The following is a 22014-nucleotide window of genomic DNA, read 5'->3' on the forward strand; positions in this document are numbered from 1 at the left end:
GTTCTGGATCTCCTGAATGCGAGGAACATGGTGACACTCATGCACACACACAGGCACACGGATGCATGCGCACACACACACACACAGGCGCACACACACACAGGCGATGGAGTGTTTTCAATGGCTCCAAATGCCGTCTTGTCACAACAGAAAAGGTGTTCAATGCAACAAACATGCCTTTTATTTTTAAATCTCTTTAGTAAGGTCACTTTTGTCAGTCAGTGATGTCATTGTGTTGAAATACGCCTTTTTGTGTGTAAATGTATTGATGTCATTGCTTTGAATGCTAAGGAAATTATTCCACATGTAAACAATAATGTTAAGGAATAAATCAATTTCATTCAACTTTATTTAGAAAGTGTCTGGTACAATCCAAACTGTTTCTAGGTGCTTTACAGGAACCCAGAGTTGAACCCCCAACCAGCAACAACGGAAGGAATAACTCCCTTTTTTTACTTACTAAAACTGAAGGTGTGATCCTGGATGCTGAAGCGCATAGAAGACTTCAGCTGTTAATAATCATGACAGGAAGAAGTGACAAATTAGCAGCTGTTAACTGTTAAACCGTCCTTTAATATGTACATCTCACAGCCCTCACATGAAAGAAACGTCTGGATATTTCTAATAGTTTAACAGCTTTGATACAAGATCACCGTTTTCAAGAAATTCACATCGAGATCAACATCATATTCTTGGTTCGACAACCAACAACAAGCAGAAAAGGAATAAAGAAAAAGAATCCACATGAGGAAGGAGGAAACATACATTTCGTGGAGGGAATGTACAGAAGCTAATATGTACATTACAAACCATACAAATTAGCTCTAAGATATAAAGTTCAATACATCTGATATATATTAACTGACAATTAGCAGGCCTTACCCCCCACAGTCAGGTAATGAGTTAAAGAAATCTGATTACTCTGCCAATTACCCTGTAGCTGCAAAGAATCTTTCTCCCCATTTCTCCTCCTCTTCCTCGGGCCATCTGAGGAAGAGGAGGCACATTTCTAAAAGCGTCTTCAGCTGAGCAACTTCTGATTTCTATGTTGTGACAGATGTGCAGGATAAACTCGAGCCTCTCGGCCACTCCGAAGTTAATCTGAAGTTAATATCAGTTCGTAAAGAAACGGATATGAAACAAGCAACAAGTGCCAACAAAACTTAGCAATGACGATGACGTTCCAAAAATAATAATTCACTGGGATGACTGGGAAGAACAGACACAACTCAGGAGCTAGCTGGAAGTGACGCTGATGGAGTTTAGATTCTGATTAGAGTCCACCGTGACGCATTACTGCCCTCTGTAAAAACTGAGACCTACAGTATGTTCGCTTGACTGATGGGATGCCATGGGTTCAAGCCCAAACTGCGCTCAGTTTTTATCCAACTTAATTTATTAAAAAGTCAACCAGAGGGGAAGTAGGGAGTGTCACTATGGTAATTATAGTCTGGGCACACTTTCTGCACCAGTTTGTAGTCAGTGCTGTAGAAGGAAATGAAGATGCAGATAACTTTGAAGGGTTTAGAGCAGAGCCAGGACACGTGGCTCTGGGTCTGCTCCTGGTAGCAGGTCTTAGACGGATCAAAGTTGCAAAGCGTGTTCTTGGCACCTTTCTCCACCTTTTCATACTCTACGCGACAGTTGAAGGACTTTGAGTCCTTGACATCAATGACCGACTGCTGAGCTGCAACATCAAACTCAACTATCTTGGTAGGAGGGACCAAGCTGACAGACACGTTCCCCTGACCTGTAGAGTTGTGGCGGAAGTAGACGCTGAAGGTGCCATTGCCGTGGTCCACGATCTTGCCTGTGATCAACAGGTTGAGCTTGACAGTCTTGATGTTAGAGTGGAAGTCCCCCCAGCCAAACATCTTCTTGAACTTTCCTGTCTTGACCATTGGCCGCCGTTTGGTTCTCGACCTAGACTCCTGCAACTCTGTGGAGTTCCTCAGCCAGTCCCAGAGTTCCTTCTCGGAGTATGGCTCCGGAGTGTCGTAGCGAAGGTCCAAAGCTGTGGTGTTTTCTTTACCCTGAAGCGTCTGTGACAGCAGCCTACTGATCGACATTTCTTTGCTACTTTCTGTCCATATATGCTTCACGGTCGCTTTGGGGCTTCCTGATTTGATGATATCCGACTTTGAGGCCTGACCACCTGAAACCTGGTAAAAAGAAAAAACAACAAAAAACAGAATAAACCAAACAGCACTTCTGACTTTCTTTCTTTCTACATACAGTTTTTTTTACATATGCAGAATATGACATCATTTCCTGTTATAAAAGCCATTTGAAATACTCAAGGTTGATGTGCTCTCTGTATTTTTGGAGCTTTGGGTTCCCAAAAGGGGCTGAAAATAGTTCACTGAACTGGACTGAACCCCTTTCATCTGTCTATGGAACTGAAGACTGATTGACTTTTTCACTCAGCTGATTTCTAGAAATTGACCAATCAGCTGGGGTTGGACATAATCAATGTTGGCTCCACGCTTCAATTTCACACCATAATTGTCAACTTCAAACTTGGGATTTAAATGGGACAACTCTGATGAGGAGCGAAAAATATTCGGTCATTGATGAGTCCCAACAGGAGAAACAATGGTCTGCTGAGCGTCTTGACCGGTAACTAAAGAGCAAACTGCTAATTGATCAGGCTGATCCATTCATTATTAGCACTGATGAGTAAATAAGACAGGAGCAGGCCACCAGCTCGGATCGCTGGTATCGATCACCTCATTTCTCCTGAAAGGTGAGATCTGTCATGAGCACTTGGACTTTTGCTGGTGCCTTCGTGGATCAATAGCATCTATAATGAGGTTTTAATCAACTGTTTCAATCAGCTGAACTATATATGTGTATATATAATGCAACCTTTGCAAAACAAATATTAAAATTATATTTAATAACTTCATTACCTGACATATGTTTTTCAAAGTTGCACTAAATTCTCATCAGACAAGAACACTGAAAGACCCCCCGCCCCACACACACACACACACACACACGCACATGCACACACACATCAGAGTGTCTGTTTGATCCTGATCACCTGAGGCTACAACACATGTGGTAATCGTGGTAATCAGCACTTTCACCATTGTGAGCACAGACCTCACACACACACACGCCAGGCAACCATTTGAAAAAAAAAGAAAAACAACCGGTGTGTGTGCGTGTGTGTGTGTGTGTGTGTGTGTGTGTGTGTGTGTGGGTGTGTGGGTGGGGGGTGTGTGTATCGTGTATAACTTTGACTAGACTAGACTAGTATAGAACCCAGTGTAGAGACCATTAAGAAAGTACTTTAAGGGGTGCAGTTTAGAGGGAGAGTACTGTAAAAAAGTGCAGTATAGGGGACAAAATAGTACAAAGAATGCTGTATAAAGGGTAGAGTAATATAAATAGTTCAATATAGAGGGCAGAGCAACTACCACAGTACAGAGGGGAATAACTGTTAAGAACCCAATATGGAGGGAAAGTACAGTAAAAAGAACAAAGACGAGGGCAGAGTACAGTAGAGAATGCTTTACAGAGGCCAGAGTAACATAAGATCTGTAGTATAGAGTGCAAGTCCTGTAAAAAATGCAGTATAGAGGACAAAATACTACAAAGAATGCAGTATAAAGGGAATGTATAAAGGCAGTATAGAGGGAATGTACTATAAAGAGTCCAGTTTAGAGAGCAAAATACTATAACATAAAAGCAGTACAGAGGACAGAATGGAGAGCAGAGCACTGTAAAGACTGTAGTATAGTGGGAAGGGAATGTAAAAAGGGCAGCATAGAGTGCAAAGAGGTGAAAAGAGTGCAGCCCAGAGGGTAGATTACTGTAAAAATATACAGTATAGAGAGCAGCATACTGTAAAGACTGCAGAAGAGAGGGTAGAGTGCTATAAAGAGTGTAGTATAGAGGGTAGAGTGCTATAAAGAGTGTAGTATAGAGGGTAGAGTGCTATAAAGAGTGTAGTATGGAGGGTAGAGTGCTATAAAGAGTGTAGTATGGAGGGTAGAGTGCTATAAAGAGTGTAGTATAGAGGGTAGAGTGCTATAAAGAGTGTAGTATGGAGGGTAGAGTGCTATAAAGAGTGTAGTATAGAGGGTAGAGTGCTATAAAGAGTGTAGTATTGAGGGTAGAGTGCTATAAAGAGTGTAGTATAGAGGGTAGAGTGCTATAAAGAGTGTAGTATTGAGGGTAGAGTGCTATAAAGAGTGTAGTATGGAGGGTAGAGTGCTATAAAGAGTGTAGTATTGAGGGTAGAGTGCTATAAAGAGTGTAGTATGGAGGGTAGTAGAGTGCTATAAAGAGTGTAGTATGGAGGGTTAGAGTGCTATAAAGAGTGTAGTATAGAGGGTAGAATATTGTAGTACTCTGGTGCACATTTTGTTATCAGTGTTATCAGTCAAGACTTGGTTTGTTCTGACCAGAGCTTTAGTGAGCGTGCTCACGTGCTTGTGTCACATCACACTAATAACTCAAATTTATAAAAATTAACTTGTGAATATCATTAGCGCCTCTATTCATCCAGACGTTGGCAGAAGAGGAAGGTTCAGGTTTACAGGAGCAGTTTTATAGTTCCAGTTCTCATGTGTGTGGAGGGACTTTCAGGTGTAGCTCCGGTGCTACAGAGTTAAGTGGTGTTTGGAGAACAGCAGCACCTGTTCTCCTGTCACATCCACGCTGGTCGTGAGCGTCGCCATCAGCTGTTTCAATCCTGAATTAATGATGCAAACAAAGCCAAATCCTCCTGGCAGCCCCTCGGTGAGCTCAGTCTTTCTCCACTTTGGTCCCTCTCAACTAATCTTCAGTGTCACACTTAATGAGATTTCCAGTTTGTGAAGTAAGTGGAGCAATAACTCCCCCAGCACCAGCCACCGCCATCGCCTTTCCCACCGTCAGCTCTGCTCCAACCACTCTGGAGCTTTTAGCCTAATTCTTCTCTAAAGGATGACTTATGAAGGATTATTACACAAAATTATTCCAGCTCCAAACAGACTTTGAATGTGTTGTTAGTGTCCATAAGGAGCTGCAAACATGAAGAAAAAAAGAAACCCATTATGTAATTAATAAACGAGGTATCGCTAGTTCTATTCCTATATTGGGTTTGTTTCACACAGCTACATTAGGGACTTAAAAGTAGATAAATATATGTTGGGCACTTACTCACACTGAGGGGAAATAAACTTCCCATCAGCTCCTGCCTCCAGCAGTACAACTATACGTCTTTTCCACTAGTCTAGTAGACCTTCAGTGACCTCCACCGTCCTCACCTCATCACCAGCACCTTCCAGGATAAATGGACCCAATGTCACCTCTTCATCAACATCAACAACCGCACTTCCTCCGCTGCCCCTCGCACAAGGAGTGCCCGGACGCGTGGCACCTGCCCTCCGTTCCCACGGTCTCCGTTTGGTCCGTCCCGCCGATCACCTCCAGCGCCGCCACCCTCAGCAACTGTCTTGCTGGCTCAGCTCTGAAGAAGGCGTCTCCCACATCAGGGAAGCAGCCTTCTGTCACCTGGACAAATGTCCGTCCCTTTCATGATCCATGACATCCAGTCGGGATCACAGCAGCATCCTGCACCGTCTGCTTTCAAAATTCCCCAAAAAACTTCCGGACATTCACAACACGGCTGCCTGGCTCCTCCGATGACAGAACCTCACTCACAAAGACCTGCTCCCACCCTCAGGAACCGTAAACACGAGGACCAGCACTCATAAATAATATAAAGAAACGAGATGAATGTGTTATTGTTATTAGAAGCCACATTCCAGCCATCATCTGTCTGTATCAAACTCCTCTTCTCCTACAAATCTATCTGGAAAACTGTGGCCACAAGAATGAAGGAATGAATGAATGGTCAAAGGGAACGTATAGAAGGAGCTTAGGAGGAGGGAACGTATAGAACTTTGTCATCAGCTGTTAGTGAAGACGTCAGTGCAGAGCACGACATGCCGCAATTACAGAACACTTCAGTTGAAATGAGACTATTTTAAAACTCTGCTAGTTTAGTTCCTGTTCCACTGAATTCATAGATAGATAGATGGATGGATGGATGGATGGATGGATGGATGGATGGATGGATGGATGGATGGATGGATGGATGGATGGATGGATGGATGATAGATAGATAGATAGATAGATAGATAGATAGATAGATAGATAGATAGATAGATAGATAGATAGATAGATAGATAGATAGATAGATAGATAGATAGATAGATAGATAGATAGATGGCGCTTGAGTAAATGTACATACACATATAAATAATGCTTTCACTATTGGAAATGACAATTTTAATTCATGTTCTGCTCTGTTTTGTACATAATAAGCAGATGCCTTTGATAAATATGATATAGACATATCCTAAACATGACAAACAATTAGAAGTATGACATTTAGTTCGTTAAATTAATTGGCACTAGGTTGAAGATCCAGATTAGGTTGATGATTACAAATTCTGCATCCAACCCTGCTGTGGCCTTTTATCCATATCAGAAATGTTAGGTAGCTCTATACATTCCGCGGCTTTAGATTAGGCTGTATCAGTTACGGACAATAGAACATTGCTGTTTCACATTTTTACTCGAATCTGGAGAGAAAATTGCACAAATTGTTTGGGACTGTACGACCTAAACTCAACTGATCACTGAGGTATTTGTGATTTTTCAGACTATTGTGACACAACATTTATCACCTCACCGTATGGGGTGGCTGTCTCCATCAGGGATGATTCCTAACAAAGCGCTCTCCCCAGTGAGTATTTGACAATTTAGACAGTGCGCCTCCTCCTGCTGTGGCAGATATATTATTTCTGTCTCCATTTTTATATCAAACCACTTTCTTTTGACCTCGGACAGGGTAAATCTGTTCGTTTCTTTGACTGAGACCCTGGGCTTTTAGATTTGACTTGCCTAACAAGGCAGCACCAAAGAGACACCAAAGCCCTGTTGGACGCTTTCCAAACCTTTTGGGGAAACCAGAGCTGAAACTACAGATGAACGAGCAAGTGTGCAGGGAAACAGAGCTCCACACCGAAAAGGTGAGGAGAAAATAGGAACTATTAAAAAGACTGATCGTCTCTGTCATTTTGGGGGGCAAGCAGGAACTTTCAGGAACATATATAGCTTTAGCTAAACTAATAGCATTTCAATAGAAAGTGTTGAGTTGTGTGTGTGTGTGCGCGTGTGTGTGTGTGTGTGTGTGTGTGTGTGTGTGTGTGTGTGGTGTGTGTGTGTGTGTGTGTGTGTGTGTGTGTGTGCGTGACAAACTCTCATCATTTATTCCAATTAAACTCCCACCAGCTGATTTGTTCTGAAAAGGAAAGCGAACCTGTATGTTTGCACCTGACAGAGATTTGAGGCCACCACACAACATGAACGTGGATTCTTGGTTAGATAAGCTGTAAATGAACAGGAGTCGGACTGAGATTAGCTCTTATCAGGCTGACAGCCCCCCACCTCTCCCCCGGGTGAAGACGAACATCATAAGCTACAGAGCTTTAGTCTGTGAGCTAAAGGCAAAATCAAAAGTCCGTGGCACATCTGAGGGCAGACGCGCATGGAGGCCACTCAAAGAATGCCGTGCTCTGGGTTTCATGCGGTGTGTCCCTTTCCACATATCCCATCAAAGCAGAACAGCTGAGGTGGGTTCACTCTTATCATTAGCTTTAATTCCTTATCAGAGCATCAGCAGCTCTGAACTGGATGAGCGGCTCCACAGAATCTGTCTGAGAGCGTCCGAGTGTGTCTGTCCTGCTTTGACGTGAGGAGCTTCTGTTGTAGAGTTCCTGCTCACAAGCTCTGTGGGGAACGAGACTGCTCCGTACCTACACGACCTCCTCTGTGCACGTGAATATAACAGTCAAACAGCACAGATGTTCACAGGTGACCGCCTGTCACAACTCGTCTGCTCTCCAACAAGATCCACCTTTTGTACGAATAACGACCCTCTAAAACACTGCTTGTCCTCAGCAGCATCTGTGATGGCATCAGCCATTAATCACATAGGACGGCAGAGACCGATGGGACATTCTAATGTACAGGTGTGTGTGTGTGTGTGTGTGTGTGTGCGCTCTTTACTTAGATTAATTCCTGACCTTCATCTCATCCCCTCTGAAGCTGCTCACATGGAGATTTTGTGGGAATCAATGATTTTTAGGCACACGCTCAGATCTGATTTTATAGGATAATTATTCAATAAAGCCCAGTACACACACACACACACACACGCGCGCGCGCGGTTGTCCAGATGTCTCATTTCTTTTTTAAATATGACACTAAACGTCAGAAGTGTAGGTGGCTTTGGTTTAGAGGATTTTCACAGTATTTTGCTCTCACTACAACGGTCAACTACAACAATCTTCTCTACACACCGTCGCTAATGGAAATCCAGCCGTTCGTGGATTAAGAATTTAGTCCAGTGTCTTTTTAGAGCCAGCATGGATCAAAGATTGTGTGTGTGTGTGTGTGTGTGTGGTGTGTGTGTGTGTGTGTGTGTGTGTGTGTACATGCTACATTCACAAGTTAACAAATGTGGACACATACACAAAAGCAAAGGTGCACTTCCTTTTCATTGTAATGATAAATTTATGGGTTCAGAAGTGAGTTTTAAGGTTCAGGATAGAATTTTGTGTGTGTGTGTGTATGCGTGCGTGCGTGTGTGAGTGTGTGTGCTGTGTGTGTGCGTGCGTGTGTGTGTGTGTTTGGGCCTTTTCACGCCCAGCAGGTCACACTGACGTCTCTTGTACATCCACATGGTGAATCTGCTCACTGTGACTCCAGCAGCTAATGTTCAAAGTGAGGCCTGACAGACCCCCCCCCATCCCCCCTACACACACACACACACACACACACACACACACACCCTTGCAACTCTTGCAGAGCGAATCCATCAAAGCGACAGAATGAATTAATGCTGAGACACCTCAGTACCTGTTAGGAGGAACTCCCATCAACAGTAATTGATTTGATAAATGCTGCAGAATACAGAGAGTGAAGGGAGGAGAGAGGAAGACAGAGTAACAGAGAGAGAGAGAGAGAGAGAGAGAGAGAGACTCAGAGAAGAGAGACAAAAAGAGGGGGAGGAAGACAGAAGTGTGAAATTGCTCAGATTATGTAAAACTCATGTTCTGTCAGCTGGAAGAAGATGATAAAGAGTCCGTTTAGAATATTCCTGGAAGCATTTTTACCCCAAAGAAGTTGTGATCATGTCTTTAGTCTGTCCATGGAGGTTCTCATCCATCCAGGTCAGAGCAAACCAGTAAGGTCCAGCAGAGTCTCAACTGGACTGTTGGGAGGAACTGGGAGACCTGGAGACCATGGTACCTGGAGACCATGGTTCCTGGAGACCAGGGTACCTGGAGACCAGGGTTCCTGGAGACCAGGGTTCCTGGTGACCAGGGTACCTGGAGACCAGGGTACCTTGAGACCAGGGTTCCTGGAGACCAGGGTTCCTGGTGACCATGGTACCTGGAGACCAGGTTCCTGGAGACCAGGGTACCTGGAGACCAGGGTTCCTGGAGACCAGGGTACCTGGAGACCAGGGTACCTGGAGACCAGGGTTCCTGGAGACCAGGGTACCTGGAGACCAGGGTTCCTGGAGACCAGGGTACCTGGAGACCAGGGTACCTGGAGACCAGGGTTCCTGGAGACCAGGGTACCTGGAGACCAGGGTTCCTGGAGACCAGTGTTCCTGGAGACCAGGGTTCCTGGAGACCAGTGTTCCTGGAGACCAGTGTTCCTGGAGACCAGGGTACCTGGAGACCAGGGTTCCTGGAGACCAGTGTTCCTGGAGACCAGGGTTCCTGGAGACCAGGGTTCTCAGCTCTGGCAGGTTTGGTGGGAGTTTAGAGTGTTTATTCTCCTACTGTGAAGCCTTTTTTACACTGGCCCAAAACCCAGTGTGAACCCACTTACTGTTTTTATTTGAAGACAGTGTGAACAGAATAAATGGACCGGGCCGGTTCTGATGGACTGAGCTCTGACCAGCAGCACTGTGAGCAGTTTTGATCAGATGACCAACAGGTCAAGAAGAGTTTAGAGATTACTGTTGACAAGTAAACCTCCGTAAAAAGAGGAGCAAAAGAATGGATGGAAGAGCAGGATGGAAATAAACATGAAGAATGACAGAGACCTCCTCCACCTGCTCCTGATTGACAGCTGCCCATCATTCATTTAATTCCCGACCAAAAACCCGAAGAGAAATCAATCTGAGCCCAAAGTGCTGAGGCGCTGAAGGGCGCCCTGGGATTGGCTGTGATGGCTGCTACACACATCTCACCCCTCTTTTTTCCTTCACTCAGTCGTTCATCCTTTAAGTTCTACAATGCAAAGCTGGAAACATTGAGGCTCAACCCCAGGAGTCCCCTGGGCACCTTGAGGGCGAGGATCAGGTCAAGCGAGGTTATCTAATCTCCAGCTCCTCTCACAGAGCTGCTATCAGGGCGCCTCCATAGGCTTCAGCAGAAATACAGACTCTCCAAGGACCGAGGCAGCGGGGTCAGGCGGGTGTGTGTGTGTGTGTGTGGTGTGTGTGTGTGTGTGTTTTGAAATACTGTGGCCTGCATTGAGGGGTGTGGCTGGACGACACCCTTCAACACACTCCTGTTTTGACCTGCGAGACATGAACGCCACTGCGAACGTGGATCGCTACAGCGAGAGCGAAGAAGCTGTGGTCATTAATCGTGACTGCCACACACACACACACACACACACACACATACACAAACACGCATGCAAGACACACACGCGGGGACATACAGGCCCTCAGAGAAGCACACCTGGGTCACAGCAGTAGACGTTCATATCGTTGAGATTAGCCATTTGTTCCTTTCTCTACAATATTAATGGCGTCGCGTCGCACTGACCATCACAGCGACACGTGTGTGTTCCATTGTTATTACATATTCAATTACAAAAAGAGTGTCAACTCTTTAATGCTGGACTTCTGAATTCCAACAGCAGAAGATGGAGTTGAAGTAGGTCTGTGTGTGAGCGTGTGTGTGCGCATGTGTGAGTGTGTGAGAGTGTGTGTGTGCGCGGGCATTCGTTGGCTGTGTTGTCACTGAAAATCTTTGAAGTAAAAATGAATTCATACTTATCTCGTGAAACGTATTTTCAGTGAACCTTCAATAAAACTGACCTTTGCTCAAGAGTCCAAAATCTTTGAAGCCATTTTCTTTGCGTTCTAGCGACCCCTATCGCCTCTTAGTGTAACTACAGGAAGGAAGGACTAAACGTTGCAATTGTCTCCAAGAACCGAAACCCCCCTGAAAAAGACAGTTGTGTGGTTTTAAACAGCTGGCACAGAGGTCGTGACCTCATGGCTCAGCATGGATATCAGGACTGCCCTCGGTATCACCTGTCACCTGCCAGCACCAGTGGAACCAGCTCGTGTTCCTGCCATTGCTGCTGACTGGCTGAAGCTGCTGGTGGAGCTGGGAAGAGGAGGCTGAAGTGTGTCTGCAGCCCCCCCCCCCCTCAGCGCTCTTCTCCAGAGAATGTTATAAAAGCTGCTCAAACCCACAGAAAGCATCACTGAGATGGCACCTGGGTAAAACACACACCCTCTCCAAAGGTCACACAAACCCCAGTGTTGGTGCGTGTTTCTGATTCATTGTGTAACGCTGAAAGCACAGAATTAATGTTAACTCGGTCAAATTCCCCCGATTTCCTAAAGTGATTCTTTTTAATCAGGCAGTCAATTTGACGATCACCAATACGACAGAGTGATGAAAATGTGTGTGTTGAGTCTTCAACATCGGAATGATTTTGGTTCAATGGGGGTTTTTTTCCCAGAAGAATCTGAAAAATGAAAATATAAAAGTTATGTGACAATGAAAGAAGACAAAAACACGGATGTACACTGGGTGATGAAAACCTGGAAATATTCCTGTTTCTGTGTGTGTGTGTCTGTGTGTGTGTGTGTGTGTGTGTGTGTGTGTGGTGTGTGTGTGTGTGTGTGCGCGCTGAGGGTGGACTTCATGCATATATAAGATTTTAAGAGTTCTTTTAGATTTAGAGTAGATCATTTACATTTCCTTTCTTGTCACATAACATGGAAAACCCTCAGACGGTGATAATACAGATGATCTTGGATGTTAATAGAATAGTGAAACCACACACACACACACACACACACACACACACACACACACACACACACACACACCTGCCCTGCTGTTATCGGGGTCGGCGTGCGGCTCACAGACAAGAGGCTTAAGCGGAGACAAGAGTCTTAACCAGGAAATAAAACCATCAAAGTTCAGCTGTAATCCTGCTTCTTTTTCTGGGTGGGTTCTGTTCCTGAGCTTCAGTTCTACAGCCCTGCTTCAAAAGGCTATTTAATTCTATTTAAATTGATTTTAATTTATTTATTAATGCATCCAACATTTAAAAAAAAAAAAATCTAAACACGGGTACATTTAAAAGCTTTAAATATTTAGCACAAATCTTAGTTTATAATTTATCTGGATTCTTTAAATGTTCAAATATAAAATGCAGTAATGTAAACTCATGGAGAAAATGTTTGAGACTATTCATACAACTCAATTTTAATGTATATTCCATTCTTCTATATTTAATCCATCTAAAATGTTTCCAGTTTAAAACAATTCTTTTATTTGTTTTTGATTTTGATTTTTTTATGTTGGATTTAGTCTGTACAGTTCATAAGAGTGAAATTATTCTTTTAAGTGATATTTTATTTGAAAATGTTCCTGATCACCCAAAATGAGATGTTTGTTTAATCGAAGTTGTAATTTAGTAAAATTCGATTTTCTGACTGGGTTTATATGTTATAGCGCCCCCGTGAGATCATTGAGACGCCTGTGTAGGTCGCTGCTGGATGTTCTGACTAAATAAATCTGAGATTAATCATTTCTCTAAAATACATTTATGTCATCACATCGGATGTTTGTAAAAGACAGTTTGTAAAAGAAAAATAGGATGATCGAACTTGATAGATCAGATCATTTCACGATTTCCGACTCCAAGCACAAATACTGTTATTACTACCACTAATAATAATAATATCAATACTAATAATAATGGTATTAATAATAATAATACATCCTTATTATGTGGCTCGGTCAGAAACAGTTGACAGTTTGAGGAAAAGGAACCACTCTGGTGTCAAACCCGAAATAAAGGCACTTTTGGTGTTTCTCTCCTTTAAAGTCAAACCTAGAGCCTCTCCTGGTTCGGAACTTTGGAGTTTGGAGAAAGTTCTAAATCCCACTTTGTTTTTCACCTGTGTAGCCACTCACACTCACCAGGAGAAGAACAGGCGTCAGGAGGATCACGGCGCAGCCCGCCACCTGCATCCTCTCCGGCACTAAAGTTCCACTTATTTCCTTCGGCTGGTGGTTGCGCCTGTGACCATAGATCCACCTGCTTATCCGTCTACAGCACCACCGACCCCCTCAGCAGCCCGGGAGAAAAGCGCACGACGCTCCCCATGACCGGGGGACAAAGCGGAGAGTTGGAAGGCAGGACGGAGGAGACGGCGAGGAGGCTGCTGCTGGTTCCGTCTGCGGCGATGCTGAGGCGATGGAGGGATGGCGGGGAGCTCAAGAGTTAATCCAGGTAAAAGCAGCAGATAGTGAGATGGAGAAGGTCCTGCCTGTCTCAGAGGTGCTGCGCTCGGATGAGAGGTGGCGGTGGGGGCGCTGCGCTTTATAATGCGCGTGGACAATACGGGAGGGGTGGTCTGCAGGAGGGACGACTCCAACGCACACGACGATGGAGCCACGAGGTTCAACCTGCTTCCATCACGCGCAAACACGCACACTCTCATACGAGTAAAGTCTCTTACCATTAGTAGTTCAAAGTAGTTTAAGGTTTGCTTGGTTTTGTAGATCGTCCAGGTGAAATGGCTTTGGTGGTTTGTCTTTCTACTATTCGCAGATAAACGTCATTTCCTCCGTTACACCGTAGCAGTGTTTATTGAAAACCAAGGATCATTTGAAAATCAAAGTCTAGAACGTTTCATCAACACAAATATCCTCGGAGCAAACTTGAGGCCAATATAGAAACAGACTGGGTCTAACTGGAAAAAACAAACAAGATCTACCCTGACAGGCAAAAACCAGAAGACGTCCACTGACCTACCTAAAACAGGAGAATAGGATATAACAAAAATGGCCATTCACTCCCAATTTCCCAAAAACACGTCTGAGGCCGTTGGATGTTGAGGAAGGTGAGGAGCTCCCAGGTGGTAGCCATCTTTGGGTTTAAGTCGAGTCCTCCTGGACCTCCTGGACCAATCGGCAGGTACCTAAACTTTGGATGACCAATCTGGCGTAGGGCACAACACACACATATTTACACAGGTGGATAGGGTTACACAAAAACAGGAGCGCACATTCAGAAACATCGTGAGTCCTAACACATATCACAGCTCCCACACCCGTGATTTTCCTCCTTCACATCCATCTCTCCACCATAACGACCAACTCTAACACTCAATTACCAGGATAAAAGCTCCTGTGTCTAGCTTATTTTACTCCGCTTCATTTTATTTGTCTCTGCTCTCAGTTTAATGTAGCCTCAGAAGATAATTTAGGATCTTTTGAGTCTATTTTGTCCCTTCTCTCTTCTTTGTTCCCTGCCGTCCACACGCGTGTTCGGAGGCATCTATAGAGCGGTGGCAGAATGTGACCAAGGAATTCTTGGAATTTCTCACTCGCAAATCCTTCTTTAATCCACAATACAATTATAAATCAAATTATTTGGAATCAAAGGAGACATTTCTGCATTGTGACTGTGAAGCAGTAGTCAGTCTTTATGAGACTGGGGTTGTTCTGGAAGAGGCTCTCTTGCTGCTGCTGCTGCTGCTGAGGAATTTCCTATTCCCCTTCCAGTCACCCCTCCTCAACAGCCAGTCCATCTGCTGCTCCCACCTTGTTTTCACCGTCATTCAGCTCAGTACCATATATAAGCAGCCCTGCTTCACCCTCTGTTTGCCCCTTCCTGGTTTTAGCTTGGTTGTATCCCTCTGTTTCCATCTCAATGATGTTTAATGTATAATGGCTCATGTTTCTCCAGCATTATGCTAGAGAAAAGGGCTCTGATACTGAGTCGCTGAGGCTAGAAATGATGACTTGCCAGTGGTTGAGTTGACTGGGTTACTTTTTTCAGTAATGTAATTATTTTAAATTAACGTGATTCTTTAAAGGGGCAATAATTGAAATTGATCATTTTTAAATAGAAGGAATTTACAAAGTCACTGTGTGAAGAACTAAAGGCGTAATTGTTTCTGCAGGGAGTTCTTTTGTTTACAGCATCGAAACTTTATAAGTTGCTTACTGACTAACTGTCATCGTTTAGGTCCGGCCGAGCGGGGTCAACAATTACCAAGTTAAATTTAGGTTACCACAAATCTCTGTGAGATCATCGAAATTTGAATTGAGCCAGTTTAGATTAAAGTCCCCAGTTACAATAAACTCATCATTATAACATGGCAGAAGTTTCCCAAGGGCATCACTTTTTTGGCAAATAAGCGTCTATAAATTGTAAAAACAGTATAGGTCCAAAGTTCTTAAGCTAGTGAATTCAAAAAGTTGGGCTCCGTTAATGAATCCAGAAAAGTGACATATTTATTTAGACAGTTACCCCTTCAACTCTGCCGTCTCTCAGGTCTGAAGAGGTTATATCCTTGCTAACCAATATCCTTGCTAACCAATATCCTTGCTAACCAATATCCTTGCTAACCGATATCAGTGCCAGAGACATTCTTCTTGAGCCACGATTCAGTTAACACAAGAACGTCTTGGTCAGCCTGGCCTGCAAATATCACAGTATGTAGTAGTAAAGTAGTATCCACTTTATTAATTAGACTTCTCACACTCAGGTGTGTTGCAGGTAAGGTAGCAGGCGGTACCAGGCCACAGCTCCGCCCAGACACGTGTGGAGATACCACACAAGTGGACAGTGGAGAGAAAGGCACCAAGAAGGAGCCCGAACAGAGGCGGTACTGTGTCGTGTTCTCCACTCACCCACCCGTGACTGTCTCAGGTTATATTGTAGCTAAAACCAATGTGGAGAGCGACCCTGCAAAGGTCTTACTTGTTCATTCTCAGCCCATCCCATAGTTCCACAAGCAAATGCAACACCTCCTGGGGGTTACCAGCTTCTTCCTGGTTTCTTTCTGTTAAAGGGGAGTTTTTCCTGACACTGTTGCTTGTTGGGGGTCCGGCTCTGGGTTTCTGCTGAAAAGAAATACCGCAATAGTATCAAATGCTGCACAAACAAAACAGTTGTTCATTCATTTAGCGGTTTCTTTGCTAGTTTGGTCGTATCCGCTACCAAAGTGAGTGTGTTCTGCTTCATGCAACCTGCCAGCAGAAGCAAGGCTTGAGTGGTGCTGGGACATCTCTGGTGCAAGTGTGTTTTTATGGTCTGCAGACACAAACCTTTGCTTTTATCCCTGTAGCAGCTTCATCCTCCCAACAGTGATGTTTCCAGTCTTACATACATTAAGTTCTTTTTATGGGCTTGTAAACCTACAGTGACTGCGGTGGCAAACATGGACGCGTGTGCTAGTGCGTGTGAACACACATTCCTTATTTTCACAAGAAATAAACTTTTGAATATGTATAGATAATTTATCGTATTTCACTCATTTTAGGAAGAACGTGCATCATAGTCACAGAACTGACATCGTTGTGCATCGATACCTTTTCCTCATGTCAAGTTTTTTGCTGGAGGAAAATGACGCGTTTGTCTCCATGAACTGATCGCACCTGTAAGAGCGAGTGTTAAACCTTCACATGTGCACACGCGCCACAGACGGGTATAAAAGTCAAGCTCGAAACATTCTTGTGTAATTGCAGGAAGTTGCAGAATAGGAGAAGAAGAAAGACAGTTTTCTCCTCTAGCAGCTGCTCATCTTCCTTCCTTTCAGCAACACATCATCTCTCATTGGTCCGATGTAATCAGGAGGTCAAGCCAATAATTTTCCCAGCGCACCTTTTGAGGCTCGTTCAGTGGGAGCGAGAAAATTGCCGGGTAGCTTCATCCTAATAGCTCGCCATTGGGCTTTGAGGAGGAGGAAGGGGATAATCGCACAGCTGAATCACGCCGGCGTCCGGTGACATCATAATGTTCGGCTGGCTGGACTCCATCGGCCATTGTGAGGGCAGATGCTGCCGCGGCCCCTCGGGGACGCACAAGCAGCTGTGGCAGGTTGACGTGGCTGCTGCCCAAACAGCTGCCAATGAAAAGCTACTTCAGACCACCAGAATACAAGTCAAACTGTTCCTGAGCAGAAGGGCTGGGGGCTTTCGTGGCATCGCATCTGGAGACAAAAACCTTATGCTGGAGACTGGCGGTCTTTCAGGCAGAGGAGCCCGGTGGGCGGGCCGGGGGGGGGGCTGACAGAGACAAATGGCCAAGCAGAGCGTTGGTCACAGGATGCAGCTGCCACACATCAACCGCTTCTAAAGCTGTGGCATCGAGGAGCGAAATCTCAAGCTTCAATTAGACCTCCTGAATGATGTGATTACCAATAGTGAACGACCTACTGGATTAGCTCCAGGCTTAGTTTTGTTCTTTCAGTTTTAAGTCAGTTTGATAAGCAACAACAAAAATAATAATACGCTGTCTTTTGTTTTACTTTACTTTTTAGTTTATCATTCATATTTTTTCCTGGCAGGAGACTGAAAGGCACATGTGGAGATGAGCCCCCTGCTGGAGGGTTACGGAAGCAATGGTCCATCCTGCTGATGGTGATCTATTGCAGATCACAGTGGATCCACCTGTCATCTGTCAGGTCACAGGAGGCACCTTTTATCTGATGAATGAGACACGTTCTCTTAGATGATCTCTTAGAACATCTGACATACTGTCCTTAATCAGATTCTTTGATGTGTCCCAGGTCAGAACAAAGACAAACGAGTTCCACAACATCTCATCACTGACTGCGGGATTTCCTTCTCTCTGCACAGGGAATTTAATTGGAAAAGATTATGTGACATGCTGATTAAACGAGACAAACCAACACACACAAACACACACACCCACAGACGGAGAGAAAGAGTGGCTCCATTGTATTCCCCTCGTTTAAAATCCGATAATTAAGACGCTTTCATTAGACGGTAAGGATTTACACAACGTTACAAAAAATGAGTAATAATTGTTATAATCAAAGTTGTCCGATTTTGTGTTGCCAATATGACAAGTTTTACCATATTTCCAGCACTGTTATCGGTGTTTTTATTGTCAGAATTCTAGTGGTGTCCGAGTATTTCAGCTATTTTTTCATTTTACTGTCTGATTGAAACCAAGCTCTTTGTGTGTTGACTCTTGAACATTTTTATTTAACAAGTACTGACAGACAACTGCAGCAACGAGGAAGCGACGACCTTCACCCGCTGAGCTGTTGGGGACATCTAGTGGCAGAAGGAAGCATTGCACGATGCCCACGCTGTTGACTAATGACGCCTACACTTTGTTACTAATGGCCAAACTCATCAGTGTCGCCATGGAGGAACTTTAGATTATTGATCTCTGGTTGCTTAAGCTCAGTCAAGTGTAAAATAAACTTCAATTATTACACACTTCATATCATCAATTTCATGTTTGGTACGCTTAGTACACGTGCATCCAAAATGTCACATTTCTTGTTTATTTTCAGTTGTTCAAGTACATATAAACAAAAGTAGGAAATGAATCAGTAAATTTATTTTCTGGATCAATTCTTTTTGCACGCCTCATTCATATGCTCACATATTAGCGCACTCTTACGCAGTAGAAAAGGAAACACCTTATGTTACATGAACAATAACTTAAAAAAAAGAAATATTTAGCACTTTATTTACAACTCATATGCCAGCAACTTCATAACAAACATTCCAGTAAGTTGCTGGCAACAAAGCCCACAGAGCCTCTCTGAAAACCTGAATATCAACCAGAACCACGGCTGGACAGAAGGGTCACCTGGAGATCAGGTAGTAGAAAAACACTGCAGGTGTGTCACCACTGCAGGTCGAAGAGTCTTCACAGAAATCACTGTTGACAAAAAACAACTCAAACGGTGACCAACCGGTTTAGTTTGAAGGTTAAATGATTCTGTCGCTGTTGTGGATTTACAGTCGTTGATGTCAGAATTGAGTAAATTCAGGAGCAAAATTCTACAGAATATGTAGGTGAACTCTGGAGATGTTTCTGAGATCAAAGCCCGTCACTGATGTGGAGCTGCTCTGATCAAAGCAAAAACAGAAGTCCTTTCATCGGATGAGGCTGATCATCTTCCATCAAAAAGCAGTCAAACGCGAGACTGAAAGGATGAAGAAGACGAAGAACCTGAGAAAGTTACGAGCTGTAATTTCTTCAGAAAAGGCAAAAATCAAAGAGAAAATGTATCTAAAGATCTCCCATCTGGTGGATCTTCATGAGTCTGGAGAGGAGGAAGAGTTGTCTAATCGGGACGTGGACACACCTGGATGTTGTCCATGGTTGGACAGCTGTCCACAGCTGTCATTCTTTTTTTCTGACTTTTCTTCTCAACAATCAAGCAAGTTGATGATGGACATCATGTGACCATCTTTTTGTTCCATTTGTAACAATAAAAAAGTTTTGTGGAGCTGGACAATTGTCTCCAACCAACCTTGAATGTGGTTTTTTCCTCCCTTCATTCCTCCTGAGAAACGTCCTTCATGTTCTGTTTCTGTTCAGCTGTTGTTGTCCTTAACTTGAAGTCAAATTGGATTTTTGAAAGTATCCTTTCTAGTGTCGGTAATCAACAATAGCGTGTCAACAAAAGTTTGAAAATATCTTTAAAAGAATTCAGTTTGTACAGATCAGAAACGGAACCATGAAAGTCTTATTTACACTGTCCCACACAGGTTAAGAAGAAATATCAACAAAAAGCTTCGAGAAAATTCTGGATTTTACCATTTTAGGACGAGGCTGGCAGCCATCTTGAGTTAAGAGACGTCGCTACGGTAACGCCTTACGCACGCGCACACACACACATCATGCTGCACTAATATAGTGCAAAACTGTGCAGAAGTGACAGCAACTGAACTTTTCTGATGTCCGTCTGTCTTCTGGACACACAGCTGAGGATTTCCAAAAGGACCAACACGGTTTTGTGCTTGGTGGGGGCGTCAGGGGTCAGGGGTCAGGGGTCGGGGGGGGGGGGGGGGGGGTTACTGGCAGTATCAGTGAAAGAGACGTCAAGGCAGACTTCCAGAAGAAGATAAAGAATTTGTGAAGGCTCTTGTGAGACAGAAAAGACATGGGAGAAGCTGTCTCCATCCTGCCGTGGTTGCAGAGAGACTGTCTTCAGCAGCGGCCGTGACGTGGACCAAACCCTCCGTTTGCTACAGTATGTAGAGGCCGTCGGCTACATGTCAGCGTCTCCATCGTAGGCAAGAGTCAGCGGCTTCAGCCTGTTGTTCATCTGTCGTCTCTGAGGCCTCTTTGGTTTTTTACTACGGACCGAGAAAGAAAAATTGATTTTCAATCATCTCCCAAACTGCTGTGGTTCAAAGCACATTTGTAGAAACACAATTAAAGACGAAATGTGTGTGATGACCACAAGGTGGCGGCAGTTGAGACGCACTAACCTGTCTGTTGGATAGAACAAAGTGAGTCCAAATGTTCTTCTGTCATCCTTACTCTAAGGCTAATTAGGACGAATCCATCATTTCATTGATTACTTTCCCGTTTGGGCCTTTTTTCCCGTTAAGTGCAGTAAATATCCACACATGTGACCTCTCACCTCCAGGAAGTGATGCGGTTTCATGAGAGAACAGGCACTCGAGGTGTTGGGGCCTAAAGGAGAGTCAGGCACGATGAGCGGACATAAGGCCTGACCTTACGTGATCAGTGTTTCAAAATGCGGGGGCGGGGGCGGGGGAGGGGGCGGGGCCGGGGCCGGGGGCAGTGGTCCTGCTGCTGGAGGCTGTAGCAGCAGCGCCTCACATCGCTCTTCCTCCTGTTGTGGCTGTTGCTTGTGTTGCTGTAATTCATGCTGCTCTAGTTTCTGACAGGCCGGACACACATAAGGCACCGCAAAGCCGTTTGGGTCTGTCCAATAAGCGCCTTCGGAGGGACACTTGGCTCTGGACCTGCAGCACAGGCCACGCCCACTACAACCCAGCAGGTGGTGTGAGGATGAAGATGGAGACAAAAATGAAACAATAATGACAGGTAAATAAATGATAAATACATCAACACAAACAAGAAGGAGCCCCAAGCAAAACCTGATGAAAGCTAATCTGAGCAGTGATGTCAACAAAAACGTCCTGATCGTCTGATGGAATCTAGAGTTTGTTTGCTCTTTGCATCCACTAACAACAACAACAACAATAATAATAATAATAATGATGATAATAATAATAACGACAATAATGGATGGATGGATGGATGGATGGATGGAGGATGGATGGATGGATGGATGGATGGATGGATGGATGGATGGATGGATGGATGGGTGGATGGATGGATGGTGGATGGATGGATGGATGGATGGATGATGGATGGATGGATGGATGGATGGGTGGATGGGTGGGTGGGTGGATGGATGGATGATGGATGGATGGGTGGATGGATGGATGGTGGATGGATGGATGGATGGATGGATGGATGGATGGATGATGGATGGATGGATGGATGGATGGCAGATTCCCCAGTGACCAGCATATTTAAGTGATAATAAACCTCTGTTGCTGTGACAGAACCGGAGAGTTCTGAAGGTCCACCAGCCCGAGGGAGGACGTTGAAAGCTGAGAGAGGTTGCCAGTCAAAGATGGTGGTGAGATGGGCCAGGACTGGGACCAGGACTCATACCACAGTGTTCGGAGAAGAAGAAGGTTACTTGTGTCGGAGTTCAAGAGAATCAGTGTGTCAGTGCTAAGAAGGGTTGGTTCCTCCATCCAGAGCAGGGGCTCCTCACAGCCGGGAAGAAGAGAGGAAACACGAACAGCAAAGAGGTGGAGGAGGATGATTGTCATAAAAGAGCGCAGGAGGAACGTAGCAAAGCAGCAGGATGACGAGCATGGAGGACATCTGTGG

General features: G+C 44.5%; 2 protein-coding genes and 1 long non-coding RNA gene across 3 annotated transcripts in view; 1 reads left to right on the forward strand and 2 right to left on the reverse strand.

The window, feature by feature from the left end:
- Nucleotides 1–331: 331 nt before the first annotated feature.
- nxph1 (neurexophilin 1) lies at nt 332–13686 on the reverse strand. Its single transcript, XM_057021148.1, has 2 exons — nt 13266–13686; nt 332–2162 (listed from the first exon to the last, which is right to left on the reverse strand). Exons 1-2 carry the CDS (start codon nt 13314–13316, stop codon nt 1407–1409), a joined length of 807 nt encoding a protein of 268 aa, XP_056877128.1. The 5' UTR covers nt 13317–13686; the 3' UTR covers nt 332–1406.
- Nucleotides 13687–17382: 3696 nt separating this feature from the next.
- Nucleotides 17383–18793, forward strand: LOC130518013 (uncharacterized). Its single transcript, XR_008947893.1, has 2 exons — nt 17383–18089; nt 18320–18793. It is a non-coding gene; the product is annotated as an uncharacterized LOC130518013 (long non-coding RNA).
- Nucleotides 18606–22014, reverse strand: part of thsd7aa (thrombospondin, type I, domain containing 7Aa) — a 28952-nt gene continuing 25543 nt past the window's right edge. The window contains exon 28 of the mRNA XM_057020301.1: nt 18606–20429. Coding sequence (XP_056876281.1) covers nt 20342–20429 — 88 coding nt within the window. The 3' untranslated portion in view covers nt 18606–20341. The remainder of the gene's footprint in view (nt 20430–22014) is intronic.

Source organism: Takifugu flavidus, chromosome 21 (genome assembly GCF_003711565.1).
Source record: "Takifugu flavidus isolate HTHZ2018 chromosome 21, ASM371156v2, whole genome shotgun sequence".
NCBI lineage: Eukaryota > Metazoa > Chordata > Actinopteri > Tetraodontiformes > Tetraodontidae > Takifugu > Takifugu flavidus.

What these genes read in the sequence shown, in the direction of transcription:
- nxph1 (XM_057021148.1), bottom strand. Translation starts at nt 13,316, where the DNA reads ATGCAGGTGGCGGGCTGCGCCGTGATCCTCCTGACGCCTGTTCTTCTC. An exon ending in TGACGCCTGTTCTTCTCCTG is followed by an intron (nt 2,163 to 13,265) that starts GTGAGTGTGAGT and finishes TCTTTTTACCAG; the next exon opens with GTTTCAGGTGGTCAGGCCTC.